This window comes from Pleurodeles waltl, chromosome 4_2 (assembly GCF_031143425.1).
Source record: "Pleurodeles waltl isolate 20211129_DDA chromosome 4_2, aPleWal1.hap1.20221129, whole genome shotgun sequence".
Lineage (NCBI taxonomy): Eukaryota > Metazoa > Chordata > Amphibia > Caudata > Salamandridae > Pleurodeles > Pleurodeles waltl.
Genome location: NC_090443.1, coordinates 898,894,121 through 898,911,926, shown reverse-complemented (window position 1 = coordinate 898,911,926; position 17,806 = coordinate 898,894,121). Strand labels below are relative to the sequence as shown.

General features: G+C 41.5%; 1 protein-coding gene across 2 annotated transcripts in view; it reads right to left on the bottom strand.

Moving 5' to 3' along the window:
- The window catches only part of FAF1 (Fas associated factor 1), a 1,413,415-nt gene extending 1,397,027 nt beyond the window's left edge, over nt 1-16,388 (bottom strand). The window contains exons 1-2 of one of the 2 annotated variants that reach the window (XM_069232690.1): nt 16,039-16,388; nt 7,941-8,009 (exon numbers count right to left, since the gene is read on the bottom strand). In XM_069232690.1, the coding sequence (XP_069088791.1) occupies nt 7,941-8,009; nt 16,039-16,083 (114 nt within the window). In that variant the 5' untranslated portion in view covers nt 16,084-16,388. The remainder of the gene's footprint in view (nt 1-7,940; nt 8,010-16,038) is intronic. The other variant, XM_069232691.1, reaches the window with a different exon arrangement.
- Nucleotides 16,389-17,806: the final 1,418 nt, after the last annotated feature.

The following is a 17,806-nucleotide window of genomic DNA, read 5'->3' as shown; positions in this document are numbered from 1 at the left end:
AATGTCGGAAATGGGAGTATTTCCAAACAGATCAAGTCGTCTGTAGAAAGAGATAGTTCAATGGTGTACATGGATGTGCATAAATGTCCTGTTTTTTGTGTATATTATATATATATATATATATATATATATATATATATATATATATATAGCAAAACAATTGGTCTAAAATAACAACGCTCTCTTCCTGCTGGTGCAGCGTTAGGGTTAAGACCAAAACCCTCGAAATGTGCAATCCAAAGAGAAAATAAACGCTGCACTCCCGGATGTTTTCAATATGCATTCCTCATTTATTGAGAAGCAAACTTTCACTCAGACACCACAACGCGTTTCGACATCTTGCCTTCTTCCAGGTGGCTTTAGTCTGATATTACTCATTCTGTCCTGACATCATGATTTATAAACAGCATTCTGGGATTGGGAGTTCATGGATTTAGCACCTGTGAATCATTGCAGTGTTACTACTAATTGTTTCCTCTCAACATAATTATTTCAATTAAGTAATCTTTCTTTGCTTCATCATTCTTTTTATCGCAAGTTGTACTGAATTATATCATCTATAATGTCACTTTTCTGGAATATATACTATGTTTCAATTACCAATCCAGTTCTAGTTTTTCCACATGCTTCTAGTCCCATAGACGAAGGTTACACATACACAATCCGGGCCCTGCAATATCCATTAGCAGGGCGGCATCGGCATTATGAAAGCATTGAGGGACATCACTCACCATATTTTGTCAGATGAGAGTGTACATCCATTCGGGAGTGGCACTAGGCGCTTTTTCGGTTTCGGGGTGCCGATCTCTCGGTGCCGACTTTGGTCGGAGCCAGTATGTTGGTGCCGAGGATACTCTGTGCCGGTATCTCGACCGGCGTCGGATGTCTTCGACACGTGTGTGCCCTTTTTCGGTGCCGATGGTTGGTCACCGTGCTTACGGGTTAAGCCATGGCCTGCCGGCGGTGGCGTCCCCTGGGCTTTCATTATTTTGGTGTGAGTTTTGGCCGGGGCAGTTTTACTCACGGTTTTTGCCGGCAGCTCACTTTCGGCCTTGTCAGAGTCCGAATCCGGAATGGAGAAAGTCTCCTCTTCTTCGACGTCGTGATGTCCTGACGGCGTCGACGCCATTTGAAGCCTTCGAGGTCTCTAGCGTCTTTTTCGACCGAAATGCCCGACAGGCCTCGCAGGTATCCTCTTTGTGTTCGGGGGACAAACACAAATTACAGACCAAATGCTGGTCTGTGTAAGGATACTTATTGTGGCATTCGGGGCAGAAGCGGAATGGGGTCCGTTCCATGAGCCTTGAAGATGCACGAGGTCGGGCCGACCAGGCCCCGCCGGGGAATGGAAGCCCCGAAGGGCTGCCGGAGCTCTTCTTTTATTCGGTGTCGATCTGCTGTAACTAACCCGATACCGAACGCAAACAATACCGTTGAGTTTTCAGAGATTTAACTAACTTTCCGAACCGAAACACGGAGCGAAGAGGAACACGTCCGAACCCGATGGCGGAAAGAAAACAAACTAACATGGAGTCGACGCCCATGCGCAATGGAGCCGAAAGGGGAGGAGTCCCTCGATCTCAATACTCGAAAAGACTTCTTCAAAGAAAAACAACTTGTAACACTCCGAGCCCATCACTAGATGCCGGGATATGCACAGCATGTGTATCTGCAGCTACACATGCCATCGAACATATATATATATATATATATAAACACTTCCTTATGCGTAAATAAGGCCACTGGCACTCCGTGAAGGTATAAATAGGATTTAATTCAATCCACACAGGAACGCGTTTCGGCGTCTCCGCCTTTCTCAACCTGTGGGGCCGCCATTTTGGCCCCCTTTAAATAACATGTTAGACAAGTCACATGCACCAAATTTAAAGCAACACTGTCAATAAAATATAATACATCTGTTTATGCTCGTACTACATAAATTCCAAGTCTACTAACTATTTTTTCATCTACTACAACCACCCACTTTCAAAATTCAGAAAACAATAGTGACTATAAACAATAATATTAAGAAATGTGAACAATGAAAAATTAATAAATGTTGTATAATGTTGCCAAAATGTATACAATTACCAGAAACACAAGAACTCATCTTGAGTCTCAAGATTAACTTGAAAATTAAATTACACATCTCAATGATTCCAAAACGGGGAGCACTATACCTAATTGTATCTACAGTATCTCATAGAAGGAAAAATTCATAAATACATGTGGTCTACTATACATGCATTGATTTAGGTATGCATTGTATGTATAAAAATAAAAGGCTCCTTTCAGTGATTACTTTAGTCCATCCCGATCAATCAGATTTCATGCCCAACAGCTCAAGGTGCACATATATATACACATATATATATACATATATATATATATATATAGATAGAGTAACTGATCCCAGATCAGTAGTTATGGTGAATGGAGTTCTCTTGCTGGACTTTTGTAGGGAGGGTTGCCTCCACCCCTGACCATTATCTGCATTATTCATTGATTCCCTGTAATACTGGGTCAGAGAGGCCCCCCTGGGAGATAACATTTAAATGAGGTGAAGAAGGTGATGATAAAATATCATTGGACAGCAACAATGCTATTTTTATGTGGCAGACTTTCAGTGGGCAATGCTAAGGTTAATCAATATTTTCCAGCAATACGGGGAACACTCTAGTTACAAGATTCAGTGTACTAAATACATGTTTCTTTCATTCCACTCCTGTGATTTCAATCAGCTAAAATTGTCTTGTATTCAAGTGTGATCTGATAGGTTTAGGTACCTGGTAGTCAAGCTAACTAGGTGGCAGTCACACATTCTTGGAGCATAACTTAGAGGTAGTATCTGCCAGCTTTCAGGGTGACGCTGAACACAGACATTAGCTCCTGATTTCAGTACTGGGGTGAGTAGCGATCTTTGAAATATCTTGTTCTGAGTTCCTCCATATACTAACAAACACTCCATATTATTTGACTGCTGCTTATTTCTGACGTCTTAAAAAGGAGTTTTGGTATTTACTGTAGAATGATAAGCTCTCAGAAACAGCACAAGTGGCACTGTACAGGACGTTGTGTAAAACAGGCATACTGTTGCTAACATCCAGCATCACTACTGAGTATCTCAGTTGATTAAGGTCAATGGCTGTGCATATGTACTGATTGTTAAGTCTTCGGTTCCATTGAAAAGACTGGCCATGAGAGATAAAACCATACATTTCTTCTGAGGTGGTGCATCATTTACATGGTGGTGGGGAAAAAGATCCCTCTCACAAGTTACAACCATGGTGATTAAAACATGGCAAGCTGGCACAGCAGCAACTGGGTGGAAGGGAAAAAGTGGTTAAGGCAATGGGTGGTAGGAATGTGGAGAAAAGTGGCCAAGGAAAAAGAAATTGTGAGTGAGGACTTTAGCGGAATCTCCATACAGGGGGATTTTGTGCAATAGGGTAATATGTAATCATTCACCCATCTGCAAGCACATGTTAAACTGCCACCTGTACAACAGCGCAGGTATCTACAGCACTAGTATGTTTTTCTAAACCACTCAATAGAGTGGGCAGAAACTGATGGCAGTACTACCATCTTGAAAATACAGTGCTTATGGTAGAACTAGGAGGGGTGGTGTTCTTACAAGTTTTCATAGTACAAATTTATTTTTATTGTAAGGAAAACAATTATGGTTTTAGTTAACTTAAACATTATTATTGCTACAAAATTCTCCTAAGTAACACACCTAAATGTTTGTTATGCTCAGAACATCAGGAAAATTATTTGTATAATTTAAAGATGTGGGCAGGGAGGTGGTGCCAGTGCATCCCAGGGAGATGGGTATCAGAGGGCAACCTATAGCTAACGTAATTGAAAATGCTTCAGGAGCCTAATAATACAAGCGCAGAATGTGTAAGACTGAGCTGCTTGAGGATGGCAGGTACTTAAAATGTTGGGAAGAGGAATGCACCTTTGTCCAATAGGGATGGGAATTCAATGAAGTCCAGCTATATCTCAAGGAAGGTGGCAGACAAACTATATGGCTTCCCGAGTGTTGAACCCGTTGGTGCTGCCCTTTGCTGTTCTAGGTATACCCAATAATGCAGACTTCACCAGCGCTAAGTTGAACCTTTGCTACCTGGCGGTGATGATCACTAAAAAGGATAAAGCATAGAAAAGGGGAATGCCACTATAGAACATTAGTTGGATCAGTGTATGCTAAAAAGGTTGTGACTAGGAGTAGGGAAGCCCTCGGTGGTTTAATATGGGCATCCTAACTATGTTACTACAACTTTGACGATGGGGAAGGAACTCGGCCTACTTGACCCATCAATTACTCAGAGTCATTCATATTTCTTACCCCCACCCCACCCCCACAGTTCCTGGGTTACTTTTGTCATACACCTGGATTGTTCACATTTCCCAAGCAGGCAGTTCTTACTGGAATTATATTCTTATGTTAGTATCTGCCTCTTTGTAACATCCATATGCATCTCCTCACACAAAACTGGTATTCATGCATATTAACAGAAATACGGATAAGGATCAATCTAAAATTAACCTATACACCAGCAAATGGAATAGCTTTTTCTAAGTAAAATCTGAAAACAACCTATACTTGAGAGGAACTCTGACTTTTTCCAAAGTAAGACTGCTAAATCCACTCAAAGAAAGGAAGAAGATACACTTTTAATAAGTGTGGGTTCTAAAGAAAGTGTTACAAACAGAAGTTTACCACCACAATGTGCATTGACCGTGTTCTGAGGCCCCCAGACTATGATCCAACATTTGGGGAAGAGACAAACATGGTTTTTGTTGGGTGGTTTCTAAGGAAACGTTGGGGCTTTTGAGAAAGAGTGAATTAGGATGTGCGAGGTTGGCTGTTAGGTTTTACTTGTGTTGGGGGTTTATAATTGATGATTTGTGTAATATCTACATGTGCTGTCTATTATGTACTGAAAATGGATTTGAATGTTTCATGACAAAACGAAAGAACTATGTATTTATTGAACAAATACATTTTTTTCACAAATGTAATATTTATAGGTCATTTCTAATTTAGATATGCGCAGTTTCAGTTGCATACCTTACTGGTTGCGGCAAGGTGGGAAGCTTCTTCTACACTTGGCAGGCATGCTCAAAGGTTGCAGTGTTATTACAAAGTGTGGGCAACCAACTCTCAAGGGTCTCTGATATATGTGCAGTGCAATACACGAAAATTATGTTGCCATGTTTTTGGGGAGAACATTCACCCATGAATCCACAGAATCCTTTGTGCAGAGCGATAAATATATAGAAGCTGGGGATACCGATGCAAATTCACAAAATATGGCATGAATGGTGTGATCTGCATGACTCTCCAGAGTGCCAGTGGCTCCTAGTAAGCCACAGATTTGGTTATAACTATATATTCATACTACAAGCCAATGTAATACGTATGGATCCTGATATGCCTGATTCGCTGGCCTTAGTGGAGTCATTAGGTTTCCTCCTATGTCAAAACTATTTATGCTCTTTGGAGCTCTGAACGTAATAATATATGTAGCTCCAACGTACTGTAAGTTATCCTAATGAAAAACAAAAAACATGGCTTGAAAAACAAAAAAGACCTAATGGCTGTGCGAACGTCTGTTTGCTTAGGCTCCAAAAACCTTATTTCTGACTTTTTTTTCTTAAGCCATCCTATCACAATGTGTATTAATAGTATTATCATCATCTTATAACCCGGCATTCAATACCAGGTCAAGAAGTTTCTATTTGTCAAGTCATGATTTTTTAATGAATACCTCATCCATCAGCACAGAGGCATATGATCACTATTGTTAAATAAATAAAATGGTCTTTGTCAGACTGCATGCTTCACGTTGGAGTATCAGTAGGATGACAGAGACCCATAGCACCTGGATGTCTGATTTACACATTATGTAGGAAATAGAGACGTAACAAAACAATGTTTCACATGCAACAGTAAAGTACGAATGCAGAAAACAACTCTTGTAGAGGTTTTATAAATCATAAGATTGAACTTTACATAAACATGTTGACTACATATTACAGTCAGATCTTTTAAACATAAATAAGAGTGACTTGTAAGTTTCATTTTACAACCCATTTCACCGTTTCATTTCACTATTTTGAGCATTATAAAAAAAAGATTACTTAGTTCACGACGTTGCACCTCCATCATGCACCAATATTCACAGCTATATCACAGAAGTGCATAGTTGTTTGCAATATATAAACATTAAGCACTAGATTTTTCAAGTGTTCCTTTAGGCCGTGGAAGTGTCTCACAGAGGTACTTCTGGATCTTTATCTTTGGTGCACATAGTCTTTGGTCATTTATAAACGGCCATTGAAGATTATCAGGGCACAGCATACCAAACTGAGGAGCAGTCTTAAGATAAAAGTGGCCGTAGGACATTATGAAAACCAGTGAAGGCCTACTGAAGGCCCTCCTGATTTGTTTTTTATTCGGCAACATTGTGAGGCAGGGAAGTTCATTATGAAGATTACTGCAATTAAGAAGCTGACAGTAGAGGTGTAGAAGAGTTCAGAAAATATTATTTAAAAGGTTCTAATGGGGAGACAACGGCTATGCCAAATCTTGGACTAGAACAAGATTGACTAGAATTATAAAGAACACATAGCATAAGATATATTATTAATCTTCAAGTGTCCCACTGAAAGGCAACCAGTTCCTTCAGTTCACTTGCAGCAAAGAATGTTCAGTATTGAACCATCTACACCAGAGGTCTCCAACCTTTTCTGTAGTTCAAGCTACTCATGTTCAGTGAAACTCATCCAGAGCTAATCATATTTTTTGAGTTTTAATACTGACTAAATCAGAAAGCATTACATGAGCTCCCACTGTGTGCAAGATTGCCAACAATGATCAACTCAGTGGATTAGCGTTAATGTAAAAAGAAAAGAAAAAAAAAAAAAAAAAAAAAAACGAACATGTTGGATCAAAGTGGAATGCTTCTACATTGGTAATACATAACAGCCAGAGCTGCTATGCCCCTGGCACTAAGTTAATATTTTTAATAATAAGTCGCTCCAAACACCAGCTCCTAAGTTCTGAAAATAGGCACATTTATTTCTTGAATACACACATTTCAATTTTGGTATACAATATCTTTATTCAACCCAGCAAAAACTTCGAATTTATTAGGCTGGAATCTAAGCATGGAAACCACTTATGGGTAGTTTGAGAGCGACTAGCAGCCCACAAGCTACTCGCTGGAGATGCCTGACCTAGAAGAATATACATTTAGGCAAATGCTTGATTTCTTAATACCAACAACACTAGGATTTATTGTTGGAATTAATTCTTATTTTTTTGGTTTTTGGTGTATTAAGTGTGAGGAAGTGTAAAGAGATTCACGTTTGCAGGCTTTGGAACGGAAATTCTTCACAAAGACAGTCCTTGTTCATGAGAAGAAAATAAGAAAAACTGAATCATAAAGCCTCACGTTAACCAGAACACTATTGTCAGCTGATCTTCCATATACTCAGGACTTAGTGCAAAACGGCACACAACAGGAAAACTATACAAAACATATCATCCAAGCTTACACTTTCACTATTGAGTAAAAGAGTGAAATCGCTGCACAGTATAGGTATATGCATGCAGCAACTGGCAACTATTAGGATCATGCTCACAGCAGTTAAATTCTTTAGAAACTTTGTTTTTAATTGATGGTTTTGATCATCCTTTACTTACTCTATGATCTTGTTTTAAATCAAAGTATGATTAATGCACAAATAAAATGGTAAAGAAGAAGGAGGGGGCAATCCTATCTAATAGTGAGTCTTTATCATGTGCTGGTAAGTCACAGACGCAATAACAAGAATTAAAGTCACAGTATACCCTATGGAAAATAAAATCTTCAAGATATAACAAATTAAGCACACGCCAAAACTACATAACATAATTAAAGACTTACCACTAAATCCCAATTGTTTTGTTCAAGTAAAGTTATTGCTTCATCAATATTTTCAATACCAGTACATGCCTAAAAAAAATGCATAACAAACATTAGGAATAGCTAGCCATTATCTGGATGTTAAAAAATATACTTGTGAGAATCTCTTTCCAGTCAACGTCCGTTACTCTAGTCTTTATTCATGTAACTGTGGAATCCTAAGGCCGAACACAGTGACTCTGGACTTATAAAACAACTATTAGTCTTTTTCCAATTTCTTGAAAATATCTGTTGTCACAGAATGAAATCCTGGTACTTGCTCAGGTAGAGGGCATTATGCAACCCTGAGAACTATTTTAAAGTTGGGCTGATATTTGACGAACAGACATTTTTCAACACTCAGACTTGATGCCCTGTGGAAATAACAAAAAGTAATACGACTTTCTCAATGGCATGTAGTACTAGGGTCTTCATTCAGTATGAATGCTACCAATAAGCACTGGCAAATCCAATAGGTTTAGCTTTAAAATAATATTACAAGTAGAGGGAGTGGGAATGGATATGCTGTATATGTATTTGTGTAGAAGCAAAGAACTGTAGAATATTATTGGTGTAGGTTAAAAGGTCCGGTGACAGCTGCACTTTCAAACAGGACTTAAAAATCCACCTAGGTTAATGACTGCCCTCATCCCATCTGTGTTGCTGCCAGAGAAAAACACCATAAATGATCTAGTTCTATAAAACAATTTAATAGCATGCGTGGGTCCTTGAAAGTTCACCCTAAAGCAGCTGGCTGAATAAACAAAATGCTCACAGCTGTGAGAGAAAGTTTTTTTTTTGTGGACGCACACAACTTCTGCCCAATCAAAACATGTACTGCTGACTCCCAACATGTAGGTAGAGCCTAAGCTCCTCTCTTGGTGTTCTCACATAATTGTCTGGCAACGGCTGAGCTTTCAAGCCATAAAAAATGGATTAAAAGTTCATAAGGATGTTAAATGCTATGACCATTACGTCCATCATCAAAAATTAGAAAAACATACACATTTAACATTAAATACTAGAGAAAGGTAAAATACTACACAAATTTTAGTTAGCTGGAGGTAACCTTGGAAATGTTCCTAAACATGAGCAAGGAAGCCATCCTATGATAATGACCTTTAAAACTGGCAAAATGTGTTCAAATGAAATAGTTATTCTTAATCTGTACTTGCAGCAAAATGCTTTAGACCTGCCTTATTGCTATCCCACTCTTTAACTTTCCTGCTTGTATAAACGGTATAAGGTCATATAGAGGCACTGGTATGTGTCCGATATGAATACATCTGGCAATTGTGAATTCATCTACACACTGCCATTTGATTAATCAAGGGGTAAATGTTCACACTTTAAACAATATTCAACAGAGTGTGGTCACAATTTAATGAATAGGTATTGTTTTGGTCACTCTGTCCCCATGACTTTAATAAATGCATGACTGAAAGACCCTCTCCCATTTCACTTGCACTGACCGAAATTAAATTTAGCATAAGCATGCACTGATAAAGCCAAAAGGTGTCACTCATGACACCTCTTGGTTTTGCAATGGTTGACTCCCACCCCAACCCCTGAGAAGGCAGACTTGTGCACGCAATGCAGACATCTTGTACGGTTTTCATTTTGAAAAAAATCATTCCAAGATGGCTGCCGTGCACGCTCACACATGGTTGCTATGTTTGAATAGCTAAAAGAAAAACAATTCAAATACGGACGCTGCACGCACATCCATGAAGGTTGTTTTCTAATGTAGTTGAGCTCTCACCTACAGACAACTTTTATCTGTTCACAAAAAGGCCTGTTGTTACATTTGACAAGCTCAATATCTGTTCACATATATATATTTTGAAGATCATGGCACTTATTCAGGAGTCCACAGAACAGAATGAAATCTATAAAAATAAAGGTTCTGTGACTCATAACACTCCCCACGCCCAAGCAAATGTCTTCTGATGGCTCTCTTTGTACATAGTGTTTTGAAAAGTAATAATGGAAAGTTGGTCCCCCCCCAGCTCTTTTTGTGACTCTAACTTGTCTGTTATTCCCCCTTCATAGTATTTCATATCCTCAACTGTTCAGGACTTCTCTTGCCTGCGAGTGACTGCAGATGAAGACAGTGGTCTATCAACAGAAGAGTTTAAAAATCACTACTGCTTGAAACTCTCTTGTTATGGTGGGTCTTTTACCTCTGGGCAATAAGAAAACATGACAGAGTAGCTGGGGTAATCCAGATGCCACTATGCATGGCATAAGAAGCAGCAGGATTTATTTCCAAACACCACAACGAGCCTTTGACGCTACCCCTACCTATATTCTTTTTTTTAACACTTCGCTAGTTACACACTTTGCAAATCTTTTCAAATTAAAAACATATGCAAATATATAGACCCCTATTGAATAGTCACACAGTTTAAAAACTTTGCAGATGTTCCAAGCATCATTTTGAACGGTGCCATCCCCTTATTCCTTATAACAATTTATTTTCCCACCTGTTTCTCTTAGCTCTGTGTTCTGTACAATCCCCATCACTGACCTAGTTTTCATTAATAAATGTGTGTCTGCAAAGCTTTATGATCTGATTCAGGATATGGAAGTGTCAACTAAAAATAATTAAACTTTCTGCGCACCATGGTCACACTTATGTATACAGAAGGTTTTGTGATTGGTCCCTTTTCTCCCCAAGCATTATCCTGATTTATGTTGTTGCTAATATACTATGTTATTTATTAGCCACTTAACACCTTCGCGGCTAGGGCTCCCACATTCACCTACCTCCCCAGTGCTAAGCTTTTTGTTTTGGCTATTTGAGGTAGTTTGCACATAGGCCTCCATACCTTTTTGTCCCCTTAAGCTATCCACACCAAATTTGCATCCCTTTTTTCCAACGTTGTATGGATTCTAAAGGTACCCAAGGTTTGTGGATTCCCCTGGAGAGACGCCAGAAATCAGCCAAAATATAGCTACATTTTGGGTTTTTCGTGCTAAATGCGAAACAAGTGCTGCAGAAGAAAGTGTCTATTCTTTTTCCTGCAAATGGCATCAAAAAAAGGTTTGTAGTCTTATAATTACCATCTTCCCAGCTTTCAGGAACAGGCGGACTTGATTAAGAAAAACACATTTTCAAACACAGTTTTTGCATTTATGGAGAGATAGCCCATTTTTCCTATTTTTTTGTGCTTTCAGCCGCCTTACAGTTTGTGGTGGAATTGGGTGTGAAACCCATGGTAGATGCCGGAAAGCTTACATTTCTGAAAAGTAGACAACATTCTGAGTTCAGCAAGGGGTTATTTGAGTGGATCCTTCAGGTTTTTCCAAAGAAACCAGGTGTTGAAATAAAAACAAATATGCTGAAACTTAGTAGGAAAAAAATTGGCATTTGTGACGTTTTCTTTTGTAACTTCTCATCATGATGGCAGATTTACAAAAGCGATACACCATTACATTTGCTAGACCCTTCTGGTTGTGAGGATAGAAAGGTTTGTGGGTTTTCAAAGAACTCGAGGGATGAAGAGCAAATAACTAAGCTTCATTTTGCTAAGGTTTTTCACTATGCAGCAGGTATAGAGCAATTCATTTGGTAAAAAATAAATTGTGAAAAGTAGGTATCAACAAAACATATGTATTTCTGAAATGGGCACAAGATATGGAGTTTAGAAGCAGCAGTTATTTGCACATCCCTAAACTTGTGGGTACCCATACTATCCTGCAACTTAGAGGGTATTTCTAAAAATGGCTTCTTTCTTACACATTGTCTTACATTTGGGAGGGGGAAATAGAGAAATACAGTTGGTAATAACACTTGTTCTATTATTCTGTGTCTCCCAATGAAATTTTTACCTCACTTGTGCGGCTAGGCCTAGAGCCCATGACAGGAAACAGCCCAAAAGACAATTTTCTCCACACAAAACTGACCCGTTTTTTGCAAAGTGGGTAGCTGTGGTTTTTAGGTCCCACCTCAGCTTATACCTAGGAAAACCTAGCACCTGTATGTTTTGGAAAACTAGACACCTAGGGAAATTCAGGGAAGGGTGACTTGCATGGATCCCATGAGGTTTTGTCTTTTACTTTACCTATTATGCCCTGCAAACCTCAAACTTTACCTGAAATTAATATTTTCCTTACATTTCTGTGATGAAACCTTCTGGAATATGCAGGGATCCACAAAATTTCTACCAATCAGCATTGCTCCGTGCATCAAAGAGAATCCCTGGTGTCCAGTGGATCAACTTGGGAAATGTACCATTGGAAAGGAAAGATTCTCCCCTTTCTAATTATACCTCTCCCGTGTACTTTTGTGCTCGGAGGGCTGAGACAGCCCCACCAGCACCAAAAGTAGTGAAAGTTAAATGAGCCTATTGGCTCGTTTCACTTTCACTACAATGACGTCCGCGTACAGATCGCCATTGAAGTGAAGAAAAGAAAATGCCTCGAGTGGCTGAGGAACGTCTTCCCCAGCTCCCAAAGTGAAAAAAAGAAAAAAGATGACATCCCTCTGCCGTTTACAGAAGAGGGAATTTGTGGTCATATGATAAGGACAGAATAGTTCCATTCTCAGCACACTCTCACCAGTGCTCATGACTGGAACCATTCCGTCATGAGCACCAAAGGGGTTAAGTGTGGAAAAGTAAAGAGAGGTCACTGCATTTTATTGGACGAAGTTTTGTAAACATCAAATGTGAACGTGGACATTCTTCCTGGGATGGATCGGAAATTGTGTGGAGCTACACTGTATTGCAGTGCCCCCATGTACTGCAATACAATGCGGTCTCATGGACCACATCCTAAACTGAAACAAAATGTTACCTAAACTTTTCATTTTTCCCCTTCAAAGGAAAACGGGCTGCTTTTTGTTTTTAAATGACTTCTTTATTTAAAAGTAATCATAGACATGGTGGTCTATTGACCCCAGCATGTGACTAATCCAGTAATGGCTATGAATCATAGAGGGTCATAATGTGAGACCTACCTCATGAACACTCATTAAGGTAAGTCGAATTGCGACTTTTTGCATTTAGGTATTTTGCACCCTGACCTCTTGGTACACAGGTCAGTTTCCAAAACACCACACTAGAAGCAAAAATACAGATTCCAAATTGCAACCAGTATTTTGCAAACCAGTGCTTCATACTATTGGCCCATAATGCATTAGAGGAAATGTATCAGCAACACACTCTTCTCCAGTTAAACAGACACTTGGGTGCAGGTAAACTCTGGAGTATATCTCTATGACTGCTGTTATTAGAGAACAAGCAAGCCAATAGATTTTGCCTATGCAAGAGCTATTGGCTTTAACAATGTTTTAGCTGTGTTGTACACAAGCGTTGCTGCTTTTCAGCACGCCTAAAAGTTAATGGGGTAGAGTGGAGTGTGCTGTCGCAAAGCGGAGTTGAGTGGTGTATAGTGGAGTAGTGTGTTGTACAGCAGACAGGAGTGGAGTGCAGCGACATAGAGGAAGTGGCATAGAGGTGAGTAGAGTGGTGTGGAGGGCCATAGAGTGGAGGGGAATAGAGTGTCAAACGTGCGGAGTTGCATAGAGGGGAGGAGAGGGGAGTGACAGAGTGGTATACAGTGCAGATGAACAGCGTAAATTACAGTGCATTGGTGTAGAGTGCTGCATAGTGGTGTAGAATTCAGTGGCGTACAATGCAGCGGCTTAGAGTGGTGGGGAGTACAGTGCAAAGGCATAGAGTGGTGTAACGTGCACTACCATACAGTGCAGTGGTGTAGAGTAAAGTGGTGCAGAGTGTAGAATGGAGTGGTGCAGAACAGAGTGGCATAGATTGCAGCGGTGTAGAGTAGAGTGATGTAGAGTAGCGTAAACTGTAGTGGGGTAGAGTGGAGTGATGCAGCGTAGAGTGGCGTAAAGTGCAGTGCCCTAGACTGCAACAGAGTGGTGCAGAGTAGAGTGCAGTGGTGTAGAGTACAGTTTTGCAGAGTACAGTGGCATAGAGTGTAGTGTAGAGAGTAGTGGTGTAAAGTGTAGAGTAGAGAGTGCGTAAAGTACAGTGGCAAAGAGAAAAGTGGTGCAGAGTAGAACAGAGTGGCATAGAGTGCAGAAACAGAGTGCAATGGTGTAGAGTGATGCAAAGTAGAGTGATGCAGAGTAGAGTGTTGCAGAGACAAGTATAGTGGCTTTGAGTTCAGTGGTGCAGAGTAGACTGGCGTAGAGTGCAGTGGTTCAGAGAAAAGTGGTGCAGAGTAGATTGTCAGAGTGCAGTGGCACTCTGTTGAGTAGAGTGGCATAGGGTGCAGCGGCGTAGAGTAGATTGTTTCAGAATACAGTGAAGTGTCTGGAGTAGTGCAGGGTTGGGTGGAGTGGTTCAAAGCAGAGTGGCGTAGATTGGTGCAGAGTGCAGTGCCTTGGAGTAGAGTGGAGTGGAGTAGAATGCAGTACTGTAGACTGGGATGATGCAGGGCAGAGTGATGTAAAGTGCAGTGGTGTGATGTAAAGTGGTATAAAGTGTAGTGCTGTAGAGTGGAGTGATGCAGCGTAGAGTGGTATAAAGTGTAGTGTTGTAGAGTGGTGCAGTGTACAGTGCAGTGGCAGAGTACAGTGGTGCACAGTAGAGTAGCATAGTTTGGAAGAGTAGAGTGTTGTAGAGTCAAGTGGTGTAAAGTACAGTAGCACAGACTACAGAGGCATAGAGCAAAGCGGTGCAGAGTATAGAGTGCAGTAATGCCAAATGCAATGGTGTAAAGTGATACACAGTACAGTGATGCAGCGAAGAGTATGAAGAACAAACCTGCACTAGTCTCTACAAAAGCCAAAAAAAACTGTGTACATTAAATGGTGGTGTCCTGCCTGATTTGGTTGATGGAGAAAGAATGTGCTGCCCTTCTGTTGCAAAGATTCCAAAATCAATGCTGCAAAACAACTCCCATCCCATTCAAGGTCATCCAAAATAATCTATGTATAAAAACATACACACAAATCATGGTTAATCACCTCGCCATGGAAACATGGCCCAAAGTGCAACAATAGGACACTGGCAGTCAATCTATTTAACTCTGCTGGTTGGCACAAACCCAGTGAATGCACTTGTTCTGTGTGTTGTGGTTGCCAATGGCCAACTAGCCACTAACATATGGTGGACAAAGTAGGAAATGAATCATACTTTGTTTATTGATATGTAACACCCCAGAAAGGAAAAACACACTACCATTGGCCCCAAGACCAGTTCTCAGCTGCACCGCGTAGAGTTGTGGAATCAGAGAACAATTTATATACATATCATGCACCACACAGACACTCTCGTGTACAAGGCAGCTATAGACAGAGTGAAAATCAATAGAAAACTACTACACAGATATCTTCAAAACTACTTTCACTTGAAAGCTCTGCAGCACCCCTACCTCTTTGTATCCCAGCACCCCAAAGATATCAACTGACCCCCGCCACCACCTCAACGCTGCTAATACCCAAGTAGTGGGCAACCTTTCCTTGTGAATAAAATACATGAATGCCTTACGGTTACCCACCGTCCTACAAATCCTGTCAAAGGAAGCCCACGCACAGACCCTCGCGAAGAATCTAAAAACCTGTGACAGGAATATTAATATATGTCGAACTTGCTTGAAAGACCGATTCGACAACACATGCCACTGCGCAGCAGCAGCAATCAATCCCACAAAGCACGTCAACGCATTTAATATCGAAGGTTGTTGCACACGCAGTACAGCGTCTTCTGTGAAATTCCTTGCTACCAGTGTTTGAAAGAGAAACATAAGACGACAGATACTCACTATATCTTAGGATATCTGTTTGCAATAGAGAAGTGTCGGTACTTGCCCATTAAAGTATTCTACACCTCCTGAGGAGTGCTGGCAGCTGGTAAGGTACCGGTCACATTTTAAAAAAAAGTGCAGCCCCTCAATACCTGTCAGGATATGCCTATTTAAAGCCAGAACTGAGCATTGTTACTTGTGGCAGTCTGCTTTGTCCCTCTGACAGGTCAACTCTAGCTGAACCTCTGATGGAGGTAGTGCCTTAGCCCGGTTCCACAGCACCTCTCTGTCGTGTCGGAACGACTGCAACATAGAAATCTTTCTACAACCACAGAACCATATACCCATTCCCATGTACCTGGAAGTCAGCAAGGATCATCTCCCGGTCCATGTTGGAGGCCATGGCGGCGGTGACTATGTGGGGGGACGTGCCAGGCGCTCATGTACACTGAGAAGCCTGGGTGAGGAGGGAGGGAAGAGCTGGGACAGCGCAGGGGAGGCAGCACATACAGTTGCTTATGCCGGCTAGCTTTCAGATTGCAACACTGAATTCAGAGCTGCCACTGGTTCCCATCACAGGAAACGACCCAGCGATTACGTTGAGTCACGTGACAAGCACGTACCTTCCCACACTGCAGCGTCCTGAATCGACGCCTGGCCATGACTTGCTATAATAACACCATGTTCCACTCTTTTCGAGTTCCAATTGGTTCGGCCTGACACTAAGGGGGCGGTGCAGAGGACGGAAGGAGAGTAGAGATAGAAGTGGCCAGAAAGTCGCTCGCCAAACAAAACATTTGCATCTTGTTGGTTTGTGTATCCGGGGCACTGGTGCCGACTTTGACAAAGTCAGTCCAGGACTTGTTGTTCACGGTGATTTTACTATTCTGGGCCTTTCTATTTGCATGAGTGGCGCTGCGTTGAAGTGTGCCACTCACATGATGAGTGACGGGCATTTTGAACTCCGCATCTTCTAGCAAAACATTTTTTGATAAAGAAACACGCATTGGCAAAGCCAATAGTTATTTTCCTTTTGGCTTTCCTAGTGTGTTTTGCCGATGTCGTTTAGCAACGACAAAAGGCAAAATGATTGTTAATGGTGCGCAGCATGTGACAAAAAATCATATATGTTGCATCGTGCACCATAAAGTGATGTTGACGTATATATATGCTCATGCATCACCCAGAACTGCCAACTCACAGGGCACAACTTGGTGTGAGACAAAATCAGTTTACAGTCTCCCAGTGAAGAGCTGATATGTAAATGTAAATTAGCACTTGTATAGCGCACTACTCACCCGTTAGGGTCTCAAGGCGCTGTACTCATACCGCTATGGAACCCCTCCTGGCTTTTCCCTGTGAGGCGCCCACTCCTGAGCACCCCCAGGGTGAAGCCAGGCATCCAAGCGCTGTTGGGGCCGTTGTAGAGATTAAGCAAGCTATTGCCCAGAGTTGTAGAGTGGGACCCATGAATTAGACTAGGCACCGAGGCAAGAATTATCTGGTCAAGGGGAATTGAGCCCAAGACCTGCCGAAGCGGGACTTGAACCCTGGTCTTGAGCCAGATCTCTGCTTCAGGGTCTGCCGCTCTAACCATTGAGCCACACTGGTGTGAACGCTGAGCTGGAAACTCGTGTAGAGAACAGGTTTCTAATTCATTGTGTGGAGACTTTTTGCAGCCGACATCCATCAGTGGCAGGATCGGATTGGTAATGCGGGTATTCGGGCATCGGCCGGTAGGCCAGTGCCTGAGGCCCACTTCTGGGCCTATTTGTTTGGTGCAATGATGATGCCCGTTTTGAAGGGTTTTCAGATCAGGTGTGTTGTATGGCATTGCCAGGCGCTCTAAGGGGGCTAAGCACCCTCCTGAAAGCCTGCGGCAGGGACAGACGGTCTCTTCCCCATCCCCTGTGGCACTGTCCCTACCGGGCCCTTCCTGGGTCTGCCATTTAGTGTGTAGGGCTACGGCCTCACTTGAGTGCAGATTGATTCCTGTGAGAGAAGAGCAGAGAATGGAGGAGAGAGAAGAAGGTGCTCAGCCATAGGGAGGAGAGTGCAGAGGGTGACCAGCTATAGTGAGGAGAGAGAGGAAGGTGCCCAACTATAGGGAGGAGAGAGAGGAAGGA